Below are 14,107 nucleotides of genomic sequence, written 5' to 3'. Positions count from 1 at the left end.
TGTTACTTTTGTTGTCTTTTGAGCGTAGGATCTTCTATTTCTCAGCTGCGCAGCATATACCTGACACGACTTCCAAGTTGCTCTTTTTGTTTACGGCCTGGAGATCATTGGTCAAAACAACTGAGTGAGTCTCAATGAATAGATTTAAGTCTTACAGTTGAGTAAAAATCAATGTCACTCAAGTCTTCTTCACTGTGATTTGTTCAGGTGATTGGTTTGTAATGATCAAAGCTAATCATATGACTGGTCTTTGACCTGAGTATCCTTAGTCTGCACATGGTAAGATTCAAAACTGCTAGGTCATGGCTCCTACATACAGATAGTTTGGTTATTGTTGAGTTAGTTATAATTAAACTGTGTAACCAGACAAGTTTGCCAATACATTTACATGTTTAAGTTGTTGAGGCTCAACCGGGAACTGCATGTTGACTTGTTTCTGAAACGTGATATTGGTGTCTCAGTGCACAAGACCACAGTAAAACAGGTTTGCTCATTATTAGATACATCCAAAAGTGTCTTGCATTGGACTGATGGTTCTGGCACAAAGTAATGTACTTTAAGGGGAGACACTACAGGCAAAAACACTGTTTTTTCAGGCACCTGTCAATTTTGAGATTTTGTGCTTTTTGGCTTTTCATAAAGTGTTTTTTCAGACTGGTGGCAAGAAAATATCCAAAATACACTTTTAAGTGTATTTTATAGCACTTTATCTATTTGCATCTATAGATTTCAATTACAGTAAATATCTTTAAAGGCGGTTTTCTCAAAATAAGTTTTTTCTCCTGCTGTTAGTCAGAAATCTCCACTTCAGCAGAACTTACATACACCAAAGTTTAGTTTTATTCCTATCTATATTCTAAAGGTTTTTACAGAGGGATTTGTTGATATATAATTTGCCTGATTTTATACATTTTATTCCTAAAAAAATGGTGAAAATAAATTTTTTTCTGGCCGTTGATAGTATTTTCTGAATTATGGAGTGATAAAAAGAGATAGCCAAAATTCCCTCCGTAAAAACCTTTGAATTTAATATGTCCAAAAACTTAAACGAGAATTTTGAATCTGATGTCATCCAATATTCAGATTTTTCTTCTAGAAATGTATGCAAATTAGTGCATATTTAATTAGATAATGCCTCATTTGCATATTTAAACATAAGATTTTAGAAATCTTGTAACACATTTTTTTTGTTGTTGTTGTCCATTTTTAATGTAATCAATCAGCTGGGGAAGTATGGTGATATCTATTAGTTAATTTTTTACCCTATTCACCTGGGGTGTCTTGCCTTAAATCCACAGAAAAGTAAAGAACTTTTAACTTTGAGTAAAAAATAATAAAAACCAGATTACATGTCACAGCCGCTAGAGGACATATGGTTAAACATCAACAGGACATGAATTCAAGGAATATCTTAACAACTGGATCTAAATTAAACACTGTTACTCATTACAGATATGTGCTTTCAAGATAATGCACATGTTGTCTTAAGGCTCAGCTTATTTAATCATGAATATCCACAGAAGCAGAAGTCACAGTGATTCTGTTATATGAAAGTGTGACAAAAAAACATCCAAAGAACTTAATACTACTCCCATGACGAATCTCATGTTTTTATCATCATACCCATTTGCTTATGAAGATTAAATAATCGTTTTGAGAACATGCCAGCTGTCTTCATATGATGATTTCTGTTGTAATAGGATGGTTATTGAATGTTCAGGTTTTGTACAGTTTTTTTTTTTTTTATGCAAAATTTAAACATACATACAGGATCAGGGAAATGTGGTTGCGTCTGTTACAATGAATAATCATAAAAGAACAGAAAACAAATATCATGAGTTTGCATACATCTATATGAAATAATAAAGAAAAGAAAAGCACAATAATTAGGTTAAATCACATCTTTAAATAAATCATCATAATGCATAAAGAATTTTACACTTTTTTTTATAAGTCTGAGGGATAAAATAAAGGAGTTAAATTCAGCAAGAAAAAAAGGAAAGCTTAGGGGAGATTTAAGCCACTTTTGTTTGTGAATGAAGAATTTTGCATACAAAATAAAAAAATTAACAACATATTCAAGGGATAGCAACTTTGGGTTTTCATAGTAAAAAATAACTTCTTTGAGGGTGAAGGTATGGGTTACATTTGTATGGGTAAAAATATAGGAACTTAAATCAGCCCAAAATGTATTGGTTAAATTACAATCATAAATGGGCAGCTATTTCTTCAACAAAACCACAGGAGGTTTTGTACAGTTTAGCAGTCCACAACTACTCTCGGTGACGTCACGGCACATACAGTAGCCTAATCCCGGAATCTGTCAAGTCATTCTGACTTGCTCATAACAAAACCGGGAACAGTGATTGTTTTTCAACATACATAAATAGATTTACTCGTTACAGAGGTGATGCATATATATTTATGTCACAAACTGTGCAAAACCTACACAAATATCGCATTTAGCCTACTGAACTAGTTCAACTGATTATATGTATTTGTAGTGTGTGGCGGTAGGCGAGGTTATGAGGACTTCAGAGGTCCGTGATTGGATGTTTGTGTTCATTGAAGGTGGGGTTCCGTGACAGTGTTTATATGTGGCGCTAATGACGGGTGCTGCCACTCTGGCTGTCAATGAAGCAGGAGCTTTCGGAAGACTTCCACAGTAGTGCATTAGAAGACAGACACAAAACAAAATGGTTCTCATAATTGAGGATAAGGTAAGAATATAATACCAGTATTTTAACTGCTTCCTTAATTTTGGCTGTAATTCTTTATAGGTAATGTTTGACTTCATCTGATGTATAAATAATTAAAAAAATCATTAACTTCTTTTAAGTTTTAAAGTATTTAGCTTCTTTTTTTTGGTTTGTTTTTTGTTTTACGAAACAGTGCTTGCTAAACTGATGTGGGTGGTAACGTTACACACAAGAACATCTTTTGTTTTCTACAGAACCACAAAGCAGAGCGCAATAATGGAAAGTATGGGAATGAGAAGTGCATTTGTTTTCAGTTACTTTTTAAACAGGACATAAAACTTATGATTTAATAAGTGTTTGTCAGTGAGAAAGAGCTGGCGTGTGTAAACACTTGGACAGTTGTCATGGGAGATCTGAGTCATTTCAGCAATCGGTTCTTTCGAAGAGTTCATTTCAAAGACCGATTCAGCAGTTCTTTATGTCATCGCGTACATCTGTGGTGTATTAGTCTCTTATATTTCGATGCGTAGGAAAGATCGCATTTACGAGTTCGAACCTATAAAAAACCACCAAAAAATTCGCAAAAATACTAGTGGGAAGCTCGGGATTTTCTCTGAGTTGGGGGCGTGTCAGTAATAAATGTGTCTACATACCACAATACTTATAGGTAGCAGTGACATTGTCAGGCTTTTTTATTCCTACAGCAAAATAAGCTAATTGCATGCACAAAATATAATTGCAAATAATTAAAAACATAAAAAAACAAAACACACCTATTTTGCACACTTCATTTTCTAGAAGTTAAAAAACTATTGTGCAGTCAATTAAAGGGATAGTTCACCCAAAAATGAAAATTTGATGTTTATCTGCTTACCCCCAGTGCGTCCAAGATGTAGGTGACTTTGTTTCTTCAGTAGAACACAAATGATGATTTTTAACTCGAACCATTGCATAATGCATATAATGCATGTCAAGGGGAACTTTGTCTATAAGAGTAAAAAAAAACATGCACAGACAAATCCAAATGAAATCCTGCAGCTCGACACGAAACGATCGGTTTGTGCGAGAAACCGAACAGTATTTATATAATTTTTTACCTCTGATACACCACTATGTCCAACTGCGTTGAGCATCCGGTTGGTGAGGTGTGAAAACGCGCTCTGATGACGGAAGTGGTCTCTCATGTGTATATGTCTACGAGTGTGAGAGTTCACTTCCATCATCCGACATCTCTAGTACTCACACAAGCTTCTTGCTCCAAGTTTTCTGGTCCTAGACATGCAAAATCAGAAGCTCAAACATTAATCTGGATATAGTGCAAACATGATTTTCTTTAAATGATGCAGCTTACAAAGTCGTGAAGAAATTTAAATGAATGTAATACACCTGAAATTATCTTTTTGCATCATCAAAACGTTAAATTAAAAATTAAATATTAATTTTATAAGTGGTAATTGCAGGTTAAATACCATATGAAAAGGTACTGCAGGATTTAAAAATGATTTGCAGGACACTAGGGCACAAATTTAGTAGATAAAGTGTTTTTTTAAACGTCGCGTCATTTTACATCACGAGAGGGAGTCGTTTGCTGGGCTCAGTTGCAGAGTAGGTTGGTATTCGGTAGGAGCGGTCGTGAATCAGTGTGTTTTCGGTAGTTTTTGTAGCCTATTTCAATTTATCATCGTCATGGTAAATTATTGTGTTTGTGGAGGTTGCTGTCAGGATATCGAGTCCACAGGTTTACTAACAAGAATTTTTCTTTTTTTAATTGACCGCACTCTCCCGTTACGTCACTTCCGGTTTGACATTTTTCAGATGCGGAAGTAAAATTTTCTCACAAAAACGACTCCAGAAGCCTAAGTAGCGCATTTATAGGTATATTTAAAAGAAATAATCTAGTTCCTACATTATTTTTCTATACATTGACTTACTGAAGCGCTAACCTGCAATGCCCTTTAAGTGTAATTTCACTGAAAAGGATATGAGCTAGTTTTCCCAGTATCTCATATAGAAACCAAAAGCAGTTTCACCCCTTTCTGAGCATGCTTCCTCTTTCGTAATAAGCCTAATTATGGTTCTTTTGTAAATATGTGATAATCTCTATCACCCTGCTTTACTCACAGCATAATGACTCATCGTTTATTCCAGTGAACCTCAGCAGGAAAGAATGTGTCATGTTAGTTTGGAAATGAAATGAACTTTTCCTTCCTCTCTCCTTGTTGCAGCCTGCCTTCGACAATGCTCTGAAAAATGCCGGGAACAAGTTAGTGGTGGTGGACTTCACAGCCACTTGGTGTGGGCCCTGCCAGAACATCGCTCCATTCTTTAAAGTGAGCAAGCATTCATTCGCTGCTGAATATGTCACCACACCCGAGTTTCAGAGTGACATCTGGCGCTGTCATGATTCTAATATTTATTCTATAGAGGTCTCCGGAAACACCGGGAGTGGCTCTGTTGTTGTGCTGTGTTGTCTGGGCAACCTTCCTTAAGAATTAAAGCATGAATCATTCAGAGAATGCAAATGAGAAGCAGTCCTGATAAAGGGATAAAAGACAAAAAGAGCCTTAAAAGTGCTGATTCGTTTTTTTGAAGACGATACATAGCTTATTTTGAGATTTCGGTGTACTTGAGAACCAACCACAAGAAATAAAAACCAAACTTAGCCACATGAGCGAACTAGCCTACATAAAAACATTAACCAGCTGTTTACTTTTACTTTTAATTCATTCAATACACATTAATGTGTACCTGGTTTAGGAAATAAAAGAAAGCATATGCAAATTTCACAGATGAAACGGAAGGAACATAATTTTAAAGCTCAAAGGAAGTGCTTTGATTAAGAGCTTTGTGGTTTGCTTTTTACACCGCCTCTTTTTTCCTCCACAGGCGCTGTCTGAAAAAAAAGACAATGAAAATGTGGTGTTTCTAAAGGTTGATGTGGATGATGCACAGGTTAGTCACCTGCTCTCTTTTTTCTCTGATGAATACGTTCAAAAGTCTATAGACAACTGAGGCAAATGAGCAAACCACCCTTTTACATAGATTCCCCATCTGGGTTTCACTTTCATTTGAATACTGGCTTTGCTATCTCCCTCGAGTAGACAAGGATGTCTGGTGTAGTATAATGTATCTGGATACTCACATACAGCCTAACATTTTGTAAAGGACCCAAACACATTAGAGGATCCCAGCACACCCGTCAGCTGGTTGCTGTTCTCCAGATCGGCTTGCTGATAGTGCGTTATTTGATTCTGAGGATAGTGCTGAGAAAGGATATTGGCTGTCATTCAGTTTTATCAGAGGTAGATTGAAACGCGGCCAGAATGGGACAATTGTGATGGTTGCCCATGTTGTTATGGTTACAAACACTAGCTGTTATTACAATGCTGTGTTGCAAAGCAGATTATAGGATGTGTGTGTGTGTGTGTGTTTGAGAGCTGAATTCTTTGCATGTTTGCATTTGTTAAAATGTCATGCTTTTTGACTGACATTTAAATCACAAGGTACAGATGGCAAATGCAAGCAGAGCGTTTGAAGATTCTGATAACACATCCCACAGTCCTGTGGACCTTTTTGTGACTGAATTTACGATTGGTGGCAAATATCAATTAAGATGATTTGAATATGAAACAAAGCATTTTCCTAAGCATTTACAGGAGTTTAAATTTTGACAGGAGGTCATTTCAGCCCTAAAGATCTCTTACAAAAGTGGTCAGACTAGCAAAGCAAAATGAAAAGACACTATTAAAGATATTTATCATCAAACGGCAGACTGAAAAACCTATTCAGACCTGACCTCCACTCCCTCTTTCTCTCTACTAGGATGTGGCCACTTTCTGTGATATCAAATGTATGCCAACATTTCATTTCTACAAGAATGGAAAGAAGGTAAAACATCATTCCTATTTCAGTTCTCTTATGAGGAACTGTTTTTGACCGTTTAACCTTTTTGTTCCCACTAACTGAGATTCAACAATTGTTTTACAGATTGATGAATTTTCTGGATCAAACCAGTCTAAGCTGGAAGAGAAGATCAATATGCATAAATGAAGAAAAACAAGCAAGCATACAGAAAAACATACAAACCAAATGTCTGTATCTAAATACACAGAATAGGTTTACTGATCTCGATTTCAGAAGTTGAAATCAAGTACAGAAGCACCATTCTCATCCTCAATTCTATGACAGCTACATTTATATTGGATTTTATTTTATTTTATATACAGAAACTGTGGTAATACTTTCCTCAAAGACTTCTTTTTGTTAATTATTTTGGCCTTCTACAATGGCTGTCTCTAATGTATGTTATGTTGGCTTTGTATGAAATTAAAACAAGAAAAGAAACGTTGACTTTTACAATGTTCTTTTCACGAGTTCACACTTACAAATAAGTCAGGTAAATAAATTGGTAAACGTATTTGGCGTGCTGTCCGGGGAGAGGGCTCCGAGCTCGGTAATCGGCCCGAACACAGAGTACCCCCCCCCCCTTTTAGATTATATGAAGTAACCCAGAGAGTGTGAGGAGACGGGGTGGTGGAGGGATTCTGGAAACTGTCGAGGATCTTTGGGTGAGTTTTGACTGTGATTATATACAGGCCTGAACTCATGCTGATTGGGTAGATACGTTGATTACAGATTGTTGACAGCTGGTTGAGATGACGTAATCATTAAGATGACGTAATGATTGGGTAGGTTATTTGACTTGTTCCTCCTGAACTACGTTAATGAAACATAATGTGTTGTGCTGGCTGTATCAAACTATCCAAGTCAAATGTTTATTTAGTCATACGAGACAGGCAGGTAAAACAAACTGAAAGTTTAATTGAGAATTCTTCATCATTAACTGCGGGAACGAGAATTACAGTTGGGTTTCATATAGTTGTGTTTTCTGTTTTAATAAAAACATGAAAAGAATAGTTTATATACATGTACATTGGACAATCACATCAACATTTTTACACATCATACAAGTTCATGTATATAGCAGCAGCATATATTTAATACTGTTTCATTTTCTACATGAAAAAATACAGCTTTAATTTACAAAACCACTTAGGACTTTCGGAGGGAAAGAGAAACTGTGTTGTGTACAAGTTTCTGACATTAGGCCATCTTGTTCCAACACATTCAGACTCGAACTCTTGTAGCGTGGCACATTAAAAATGAAAGTATCCAGATTTTCTTTTTCTGAAAAACAATAATAATCAGAGATCAGATGAAGAATGTTAAAACACATTTTTTGATCTAAATATTATCACCATAATGTCTAACATTTGTGATACCTTCCACAAGCATGGGTAAATAATATTTGCTTGAGGCATTGATGTATTCTGCTTTGACATATCAGACAGATGGACCTTGAAAATTGCTTTAAAGCTCAGTTGTTTCTTAGATTGACCAAGTTTCACATAAATCTAACTGGGAATCACTCTAACCAGCAATGTCGACTGCAGCGTCTAATTAGCTGAGGGATGCGGTTATCAAGTCGACTGGCTGGAAACGGATCAATAGTACTCTAGTGAGAAGCTGTATTTGCTCAATAAAATCTTGACACTGGCACTGAATCAGTGCAATAAAGATCAGAAAGGAGCAAATTACTTGAATGAATCGCAAAAGAAATAGCAACAGTCTCCTTTTCCTATCCCTCGGCCGACTCAGTGATTGGATTGAAACCAACTGAAGTGCCCTGGGAAATGTATGTTTATTGTAAGAGATATGCTATCATGAAACTAGGTGTGCCAGAGGCATAAATTCACATACAGACACACAAAGAAGAGCTCAGAGAAGGTCGGTTCTTATCTGTATTTCCCTATTCGTTTCTTTACTTGTCTTTCACAATCAACGGGAATCTCCCAGCTGAGTGTTTCGGTGTTCCTTGTACAGTTAGTGGAAATACATTGGCTAGATTACATTACAATGAGTTGAGGTTTATATACTATAGGTCATCAAATGTCAACATTTTCTATGCAATCTGTTAATATGAATATGTCATATATATTATTTATGTTTGGCCTACCTAGAGCAATCATATCCTCCCCATCCTTGGCTGCAATGACACCTGTTGGGTCGGATACACCTTCCTCCATTCAAACAGGGCATGGAACACACCGCTAAGAACACACACAAAATACTCCCGTTAACCAATAATTCACCACTAATGCAGTGCATATATTTATACTTTATAAATGTATTGCTACAACATCAAAGTACTGCAGGTCAAAAATGTGTTTTGAGGCTTTAGAGAACTTGTATAACTTGTTTTCTTTATCGTGGGGCACTTTGGCATTGTCTTTCTAAGAAAAAGCATAGGAAATAAATTCTTTTATTAATGCATACATTCACACAATGCGTTTCGGGGAGCAACCAGGAAGGTTCATCAAAGGGGACATACCCTGTAATTTAATAGGACTTAAGGATTTGTCGAGACAGATAAAAAACAAAGAGACAAACTACAACCTCAGAATGAGAACCAGCAAGTAAAACCGGTACAGCAAGCACTGCAGGTGAGGTAAATGCACACAATTATAGTTCTGCTGGTGGTGTTCTTAATACGTATAATAAGGTTTCATTTATAGATGTAAAAATATAATGTGTGTGGTATTGTAAATGCGTCCTTGTCCTATATAAGTCATTCCTTATGCAGATGATCACAGAATTGTGAAAGCAAATGCACATCAAAATGATAAATAAAAACTTTCTGTCTTGAGAAAATTAAATTGTTAGTTCACCCAAAAATGAAATTTCTGTCATTTATTACTCACCCTCAAATCCATAAGACCTTCGTTCATCTTCGGAACACAAATTAAGATATTTTTGATGAAATCCGAGGGTATCTGAACCACACATAGGCAGCAACGTCACTTTTCAAGGCCCAGAAAGGTAGCAAAGACATTGTTAAAATAGTCCATGTGACTACAGTGATTCAACCTTAATGTTATGAAGCGACAAATACTTTTTTTGTGCAAAAACATAACAAAAATAACGACTGTATTCAACAATTTAGTCTCTTCCCTGTCATTCTCCTACGCTGTTTATGTTGTAGACGCAGTGCAGCGCTTCCGGGTTCTACTTGAGAACGCCGTCTCAGTATTGGCCGGCTCCTGCGTCAGCATCACACGCATGAGTCATGCTGCTCACGTGTATAGCGTCGACCAATTCTGAGTCGGCATTCCCGGAAGAACCAGGAAGCGCTGCACTGCGTCTACAACATAAACAGCGTTTAGCATTAAGATTGAACCACTGTAGTCAAGTTGACTATTTTAACAATGTCTTTGCTACCTTTCTGGGCCTTGAAAAGTGCAATGACGTTGCTGCCCATGTGCGGTTCAGAAACCCTCGGATTTCATCAAAAATATCTTAATTTGTGTTTCGAATATGAACAAAGGTCTTACGGCTTTAGCACAACATGAGGGTGAGTACTTAATGACAGAAATCAAATTTTTGGGTGAACTATCCCTTTAAAGGTGATAGAGAGGATTTTTTCGTCGACTGAGAATCCAAAGACTGTTACTGAGTTTTTGAAATGAGCGCATGCGTAAGAACAACCCCCCTCCTTCACAGCTCATTTCAAAGGAACGCCTCCCAAAACTCGTAAACACTCGTATTGGAACACGAGTGTTTACCACCGGCATTCGCTGTGTCGTGTTTTTTGGATTCATTATGTCAGACTCACCGCAGGTAACTCATAATCTGCAGTTGTTACTCCTGTCTCCTGACAAAAACATTGCAGGAGATTACTGCATTACTGGAGCGCGCAGCCGCGCACGTCTCTCAAAAGGAACGTCACGGCAGTGATTGACAAGCCAGAGGGCCAATCGTTTACGCGATGATCGCGTAAACGATTGGCTGATGTTTTTAAGGCCCTACCTCGTGCACAGATGATGTATATTAATATTATTACTTTCAGTGCACCTAATAAATAGTCTTTTATCAGTTAGTAAAGACAGTTTCAAGTAATATTGCAAAAATGTATAAAACAAAACATCCTCTTTAGCACCTTTAAGTCAGATAAAAATTCACTATACAAACCAAGATACTGACTTAAATGGTAACAAATAAAATATGTTTGAATATATAAAATAATACATTAAACCTAATTTAAATTCATGAATTAACATGACTGTTTTATTGAAATTAACATTTGTGACATTGTGAGCATGATTTTTTTCTAAAAGTCATTAGGTTTTTAGATTACAATGTATATATTTATATTTATTACTACAACAGAAAGTGTATGTTTTTAGATGCCGGTCAACTTTTTCATGAATTTCATTAACCTATTAAATGTTTTGCAGTTCACTTAAATGTAGTTTGACATCATTATTAAAATATAAATGTTCAATGAAGTCTTAATTAATGTGAGTTCATAAAACTAGAAGTATAATAATTGCTGTATAAAATAATTTTAGATGAAGATCACACCACAGTCACTGCTAAACATGTCATGTCAACTGCCCCTATGCGTTTTCAATAATTGTGTTTTGTTTTACTGCTTGAGCTCCTGGGATCTTCTGGATGTCACTATTAGTGGCCTGTTGTAACAGGTGTTGCCTGGCAACAACATGAGCATGACACAGGATGACCCAGGAGAATGAGCCAAGGCCCCATCCCACCATGAGGCCCTTCTGTCTATAATCACTGTAATCACTCCACTCCACCCTACATTTAAACTCTTAAATTTAATTAGCTTATCATAATGTCTTTAGTTAACAGTGAGAGATGGCATTTTTTACATTTGAACTAAGACTTACGCTAACATGTAAGATCACAGATAGCTTGAGGTAAATGGCAGATGTTTTCTAGGCTCCATTAATTGGCTGTAATTAAACGCTGTGAGGTTATCACTAATTGTCTAATTTGTCTCAACTTGTCAAGACTGAAAAAAGCAGATGATGTTTTTGTAGATTTGTTATCATATTGATTCTGCTGTTCTCCTCATTTGTAAGTCACTTTAGATAAAAGCATCTGCTTAATGATTAAATGTAAAAGCATTACTCATTCAAGATCCACAACGTTAAAGGTTGCGCTGACTAGTCAACTAGTTCTGCTACTAAGCATTATTAATTTGAACACAAACACACACTCTTACCATTGTGGCAGCGTGTGCCCGTCCATCCTGCTGGACATTCACACTGGTATGGAGCGACACAGCGCCCTCCATTGAGACACGGTAGGATGCAGATCGCTGCAAAAAAGAAAAAAGAAAAAAAAGGCACATGCACTATGAAATTGTGTAACATTTGGGTTGAAGAGACAGGAATAAATCAGAATTAGTTCAGTTAACTTTTTAAAACCAAACTTTCAACTTCAGTATGAGACAAAATGTTGTTTCAACCTCTCTACTTTCCATATATTCATGCATGTACAGAAATTCACACCACATAATGAAGGAGTGAAGCCACAGACAGAAATGCAGCTTGGTCTGTGGGATGACTAGCAGCGCTTTTTAAGAAGCTGTTGTGATGCACACTGTTTTTATCCATGACTGCTGTCATGTAGAAATATTAATAATCTCTGTTTGTGTATGCTGTTGTTGTTATTGTGCATGTTTGTGTGTGTACTTACGCTCCTCGCAAAATCGGCCCATCCATCCCTCTGGACAGGAGCAAGTGTTTGGTCTTTGGCACACACCTCCATTTTGACATTGGGCCCAACACACAGCTGTACAAACACATGATTAGTACAATAATGAAATTGACACAATCTTAAAAAAGCAGAAACTGTACACAGTGACACTCTCCAACAGAATTCTAACAGAAAGACATGCAGCATTCAAAGAACTAGATGTTAGCTGTTGCACTGATCAGAGTTCATTTCTGCAAGCACCCAAACCAGTGCCGGTATACACCGGTATGCAGTACTGTCACTTCTATATTTTAAGCTGTAGCATTACCCTCACTTTTTCTTGCGTACTGGCACTTCTCACATGTTGCCGGTACCAGGGGCGTCACTAGGCCTACTTAATTTTTAAATTAAAATGTATTATTGTGAATGTGGCATTAGATTAACATCATGTACAGAAATTATTAAAGACACAATCACACTGTGAAAATGTTTTGTTGAATGTGACATTTATAGCTTTAGTGTAAAGGGATTTGTGGTTTTTGACGTCACTCTGAATTATAGAAGGGGCAAACTGATAGATTCATGTTGGTTAAAAGGAATGTTTTAACATAGGGCAGATTAAACCAATCTAGACAATTACAGTTATATAAGGTTTGTCTATATTCTAAATGAATATTAATTTAGAACTTTCCATTAGTATGAGACAATTAGCATTCACAGACAGAAATGCATCTTGGTTTGTAGGATGACTGTTAATGAGCAGTGCTTTTTAAGAAGCTGTTGTGACGCCTTCCAGCACTGACTCAAAATAACTGAGCTAAAGACTCCAAGACCAAAAGAGAGGCTGAGAAGGGCAAGGTTAAAACATCAACATGCCAAAAATTAAAGCTCTATTTAGTGAATCATTCATGCTTTGTTAAAAAGAGTGACATCCATACCAAAGCCCATCCTTATAATCTCTGTGAGACAACGCTGTTGTTCAATGGCTATTATAAAATAAATTCTGGCCCCGCATTTGTCAATATAGCATTCTAGCTATGCTAAAATAAAGTAACATTTATGACACAAAGTAACAGTTGGCTATACTGCATATCATTGCACAGCACCTAAAACATTATTATTATATACTGTTCATGTCAGATACTATAACTTAAAGACAATTAAAATTATTATAAAATAATATTTTATAAGGAGCTTAAGGGTAATACTATATCCGAAGGCAAAGCCTTATTGCACTCACGTTAAAAAAGTTTGGGGTCAACAAGTTCTTTTGAACTTTCTATTCATCAAAGGAGCCTGACAAAAATGTATCACAGTTTCCACAAAAATATTAGGCAGCACAAATGTTTTCAACTGATGAAAATAAGAAATTTTCTTGAGCACTAAATCAGCATATTATAATGATTTCTGAAGAATCACTGAAGACTGATGTAACTACGGAAGAGGATTAGGGCCAAGTAATAATAAAAAAAAAAAACCATCTCGAGATTAAAGTTGTTAAATTTCGAGAAAAAACTCGTTAAATTTCGAGAAAAAAGCTGAGATAAAATGTTGAGAATAAAGTTATTAAATTAGGAGAAAAAAGTCGTTAGATTATGAGAACAAATTCGTTAAATTAAGAAAAAAAACTCGTTAAATTTCGAGAAAAAACCCGTTAAATTTTGAGAAAAAAGTTGAGATAAAATGTTGAGAATAAAGTCATTAAATTACGAGAAAAAGTTGTTAAATTACGAGAAACAAATTGTTAAATTAAGAAAAAAAGTCGTTAAATTTCGAGAAAAAAAGTCGAGATAAAATGTTGAGAATATCTCTTGAAATTTAACGAGTTTTTTCTCGTAATTTAA

At 36.0% G+C, this 14,107-nt stretch overlaps 2 protein-coding genes across 4 annotated transcripts in view; one reads left to right on the top strand and one right to left on the bottom strand.

Moving 5' to 3' along the window:
- The first annotated feature begins 2,562 nt into the window (after positions 1 to 2,562).
- txn (thioredoxin) lies at positions 2,563 to 7,049 on the top strand. The gene is made up of 5 exons (XM_048183902.1): positions 2,563 to 2,720; positions 4,925 to 5,029; positions 5,586 to 5,651; positions 6,522 to 6,587; positions 6,687 to 7,049. Exons 1-5 carry the CDS (start codon positions 2,697 to 2,699, stop codon positions 6,747 to 6,749), a joined length of 324 nt encoding a protein of 107 aa, XP_048039859.1. The 5' UTR covers positions 2,563 to 2,696; the 3' UTR covers positions 6,750 to 7,049.
- A 451-nt stretch (positions 7,050 to 7,500) lies between these two features.
- Positions 7,501 to 14,107, bottom strand: part of svep1 (sushi, von Willebrand factor type A, EGF and pentraxin domain containing 1) — a 93,197-nt gene continuing 86,590 nt past the window's right edge. For all 3 annotated transcript variants that reach the window (XM_048183900.1, XM_048183899.1, XM_048183901.1), the window contains 4 exons: positions 12,264 to 12,359; positions 11,788 to 11,883; positions 8,716 to 8,809; positions 7,501 to 7,886 (listed from right to left, as the gene is read on the bottom strand). In XM_048183900.1, coding sequence (XP_048039857.1) covers positions 7,856 to 7,886; positions 8,716 to 8,809; positions 11,788 to 11,883; positions 12,264 to 12,359 — 317 coding nt within the window. In that variant the 3' untranslated portion in view covers positions 7,501 to 7,855. The remainder of the gene's footprint in view (positions 7,887 to 8,715; positions 8,810 to 11,787; positions 11,884 to 12,263; positions 12,360 to 14,107) is intronic.

This window comes from Megalobrama amblycephala, linkage group LG3 (genome assembly GCF_018812025.1).
Source record: "Megalobrama amblycephala isolate DHTTF-2021 linkage group LG3, ASM1881202v1, whole genome shotgun sequence".
NCBI classification, from domain to species: domain Eukaryota; kingdom Metazoa; phylum Chordata; class Actinopteri; order Cypriniformes; family Xenocyprididae; genus Megalobrama; species Megalobrama amblycephala.
The sequence above is the reverse complement of the archived record's forward strand: the minus strand, read 5'-3'. Positions and strand labels throughout refer to the sequence as shown.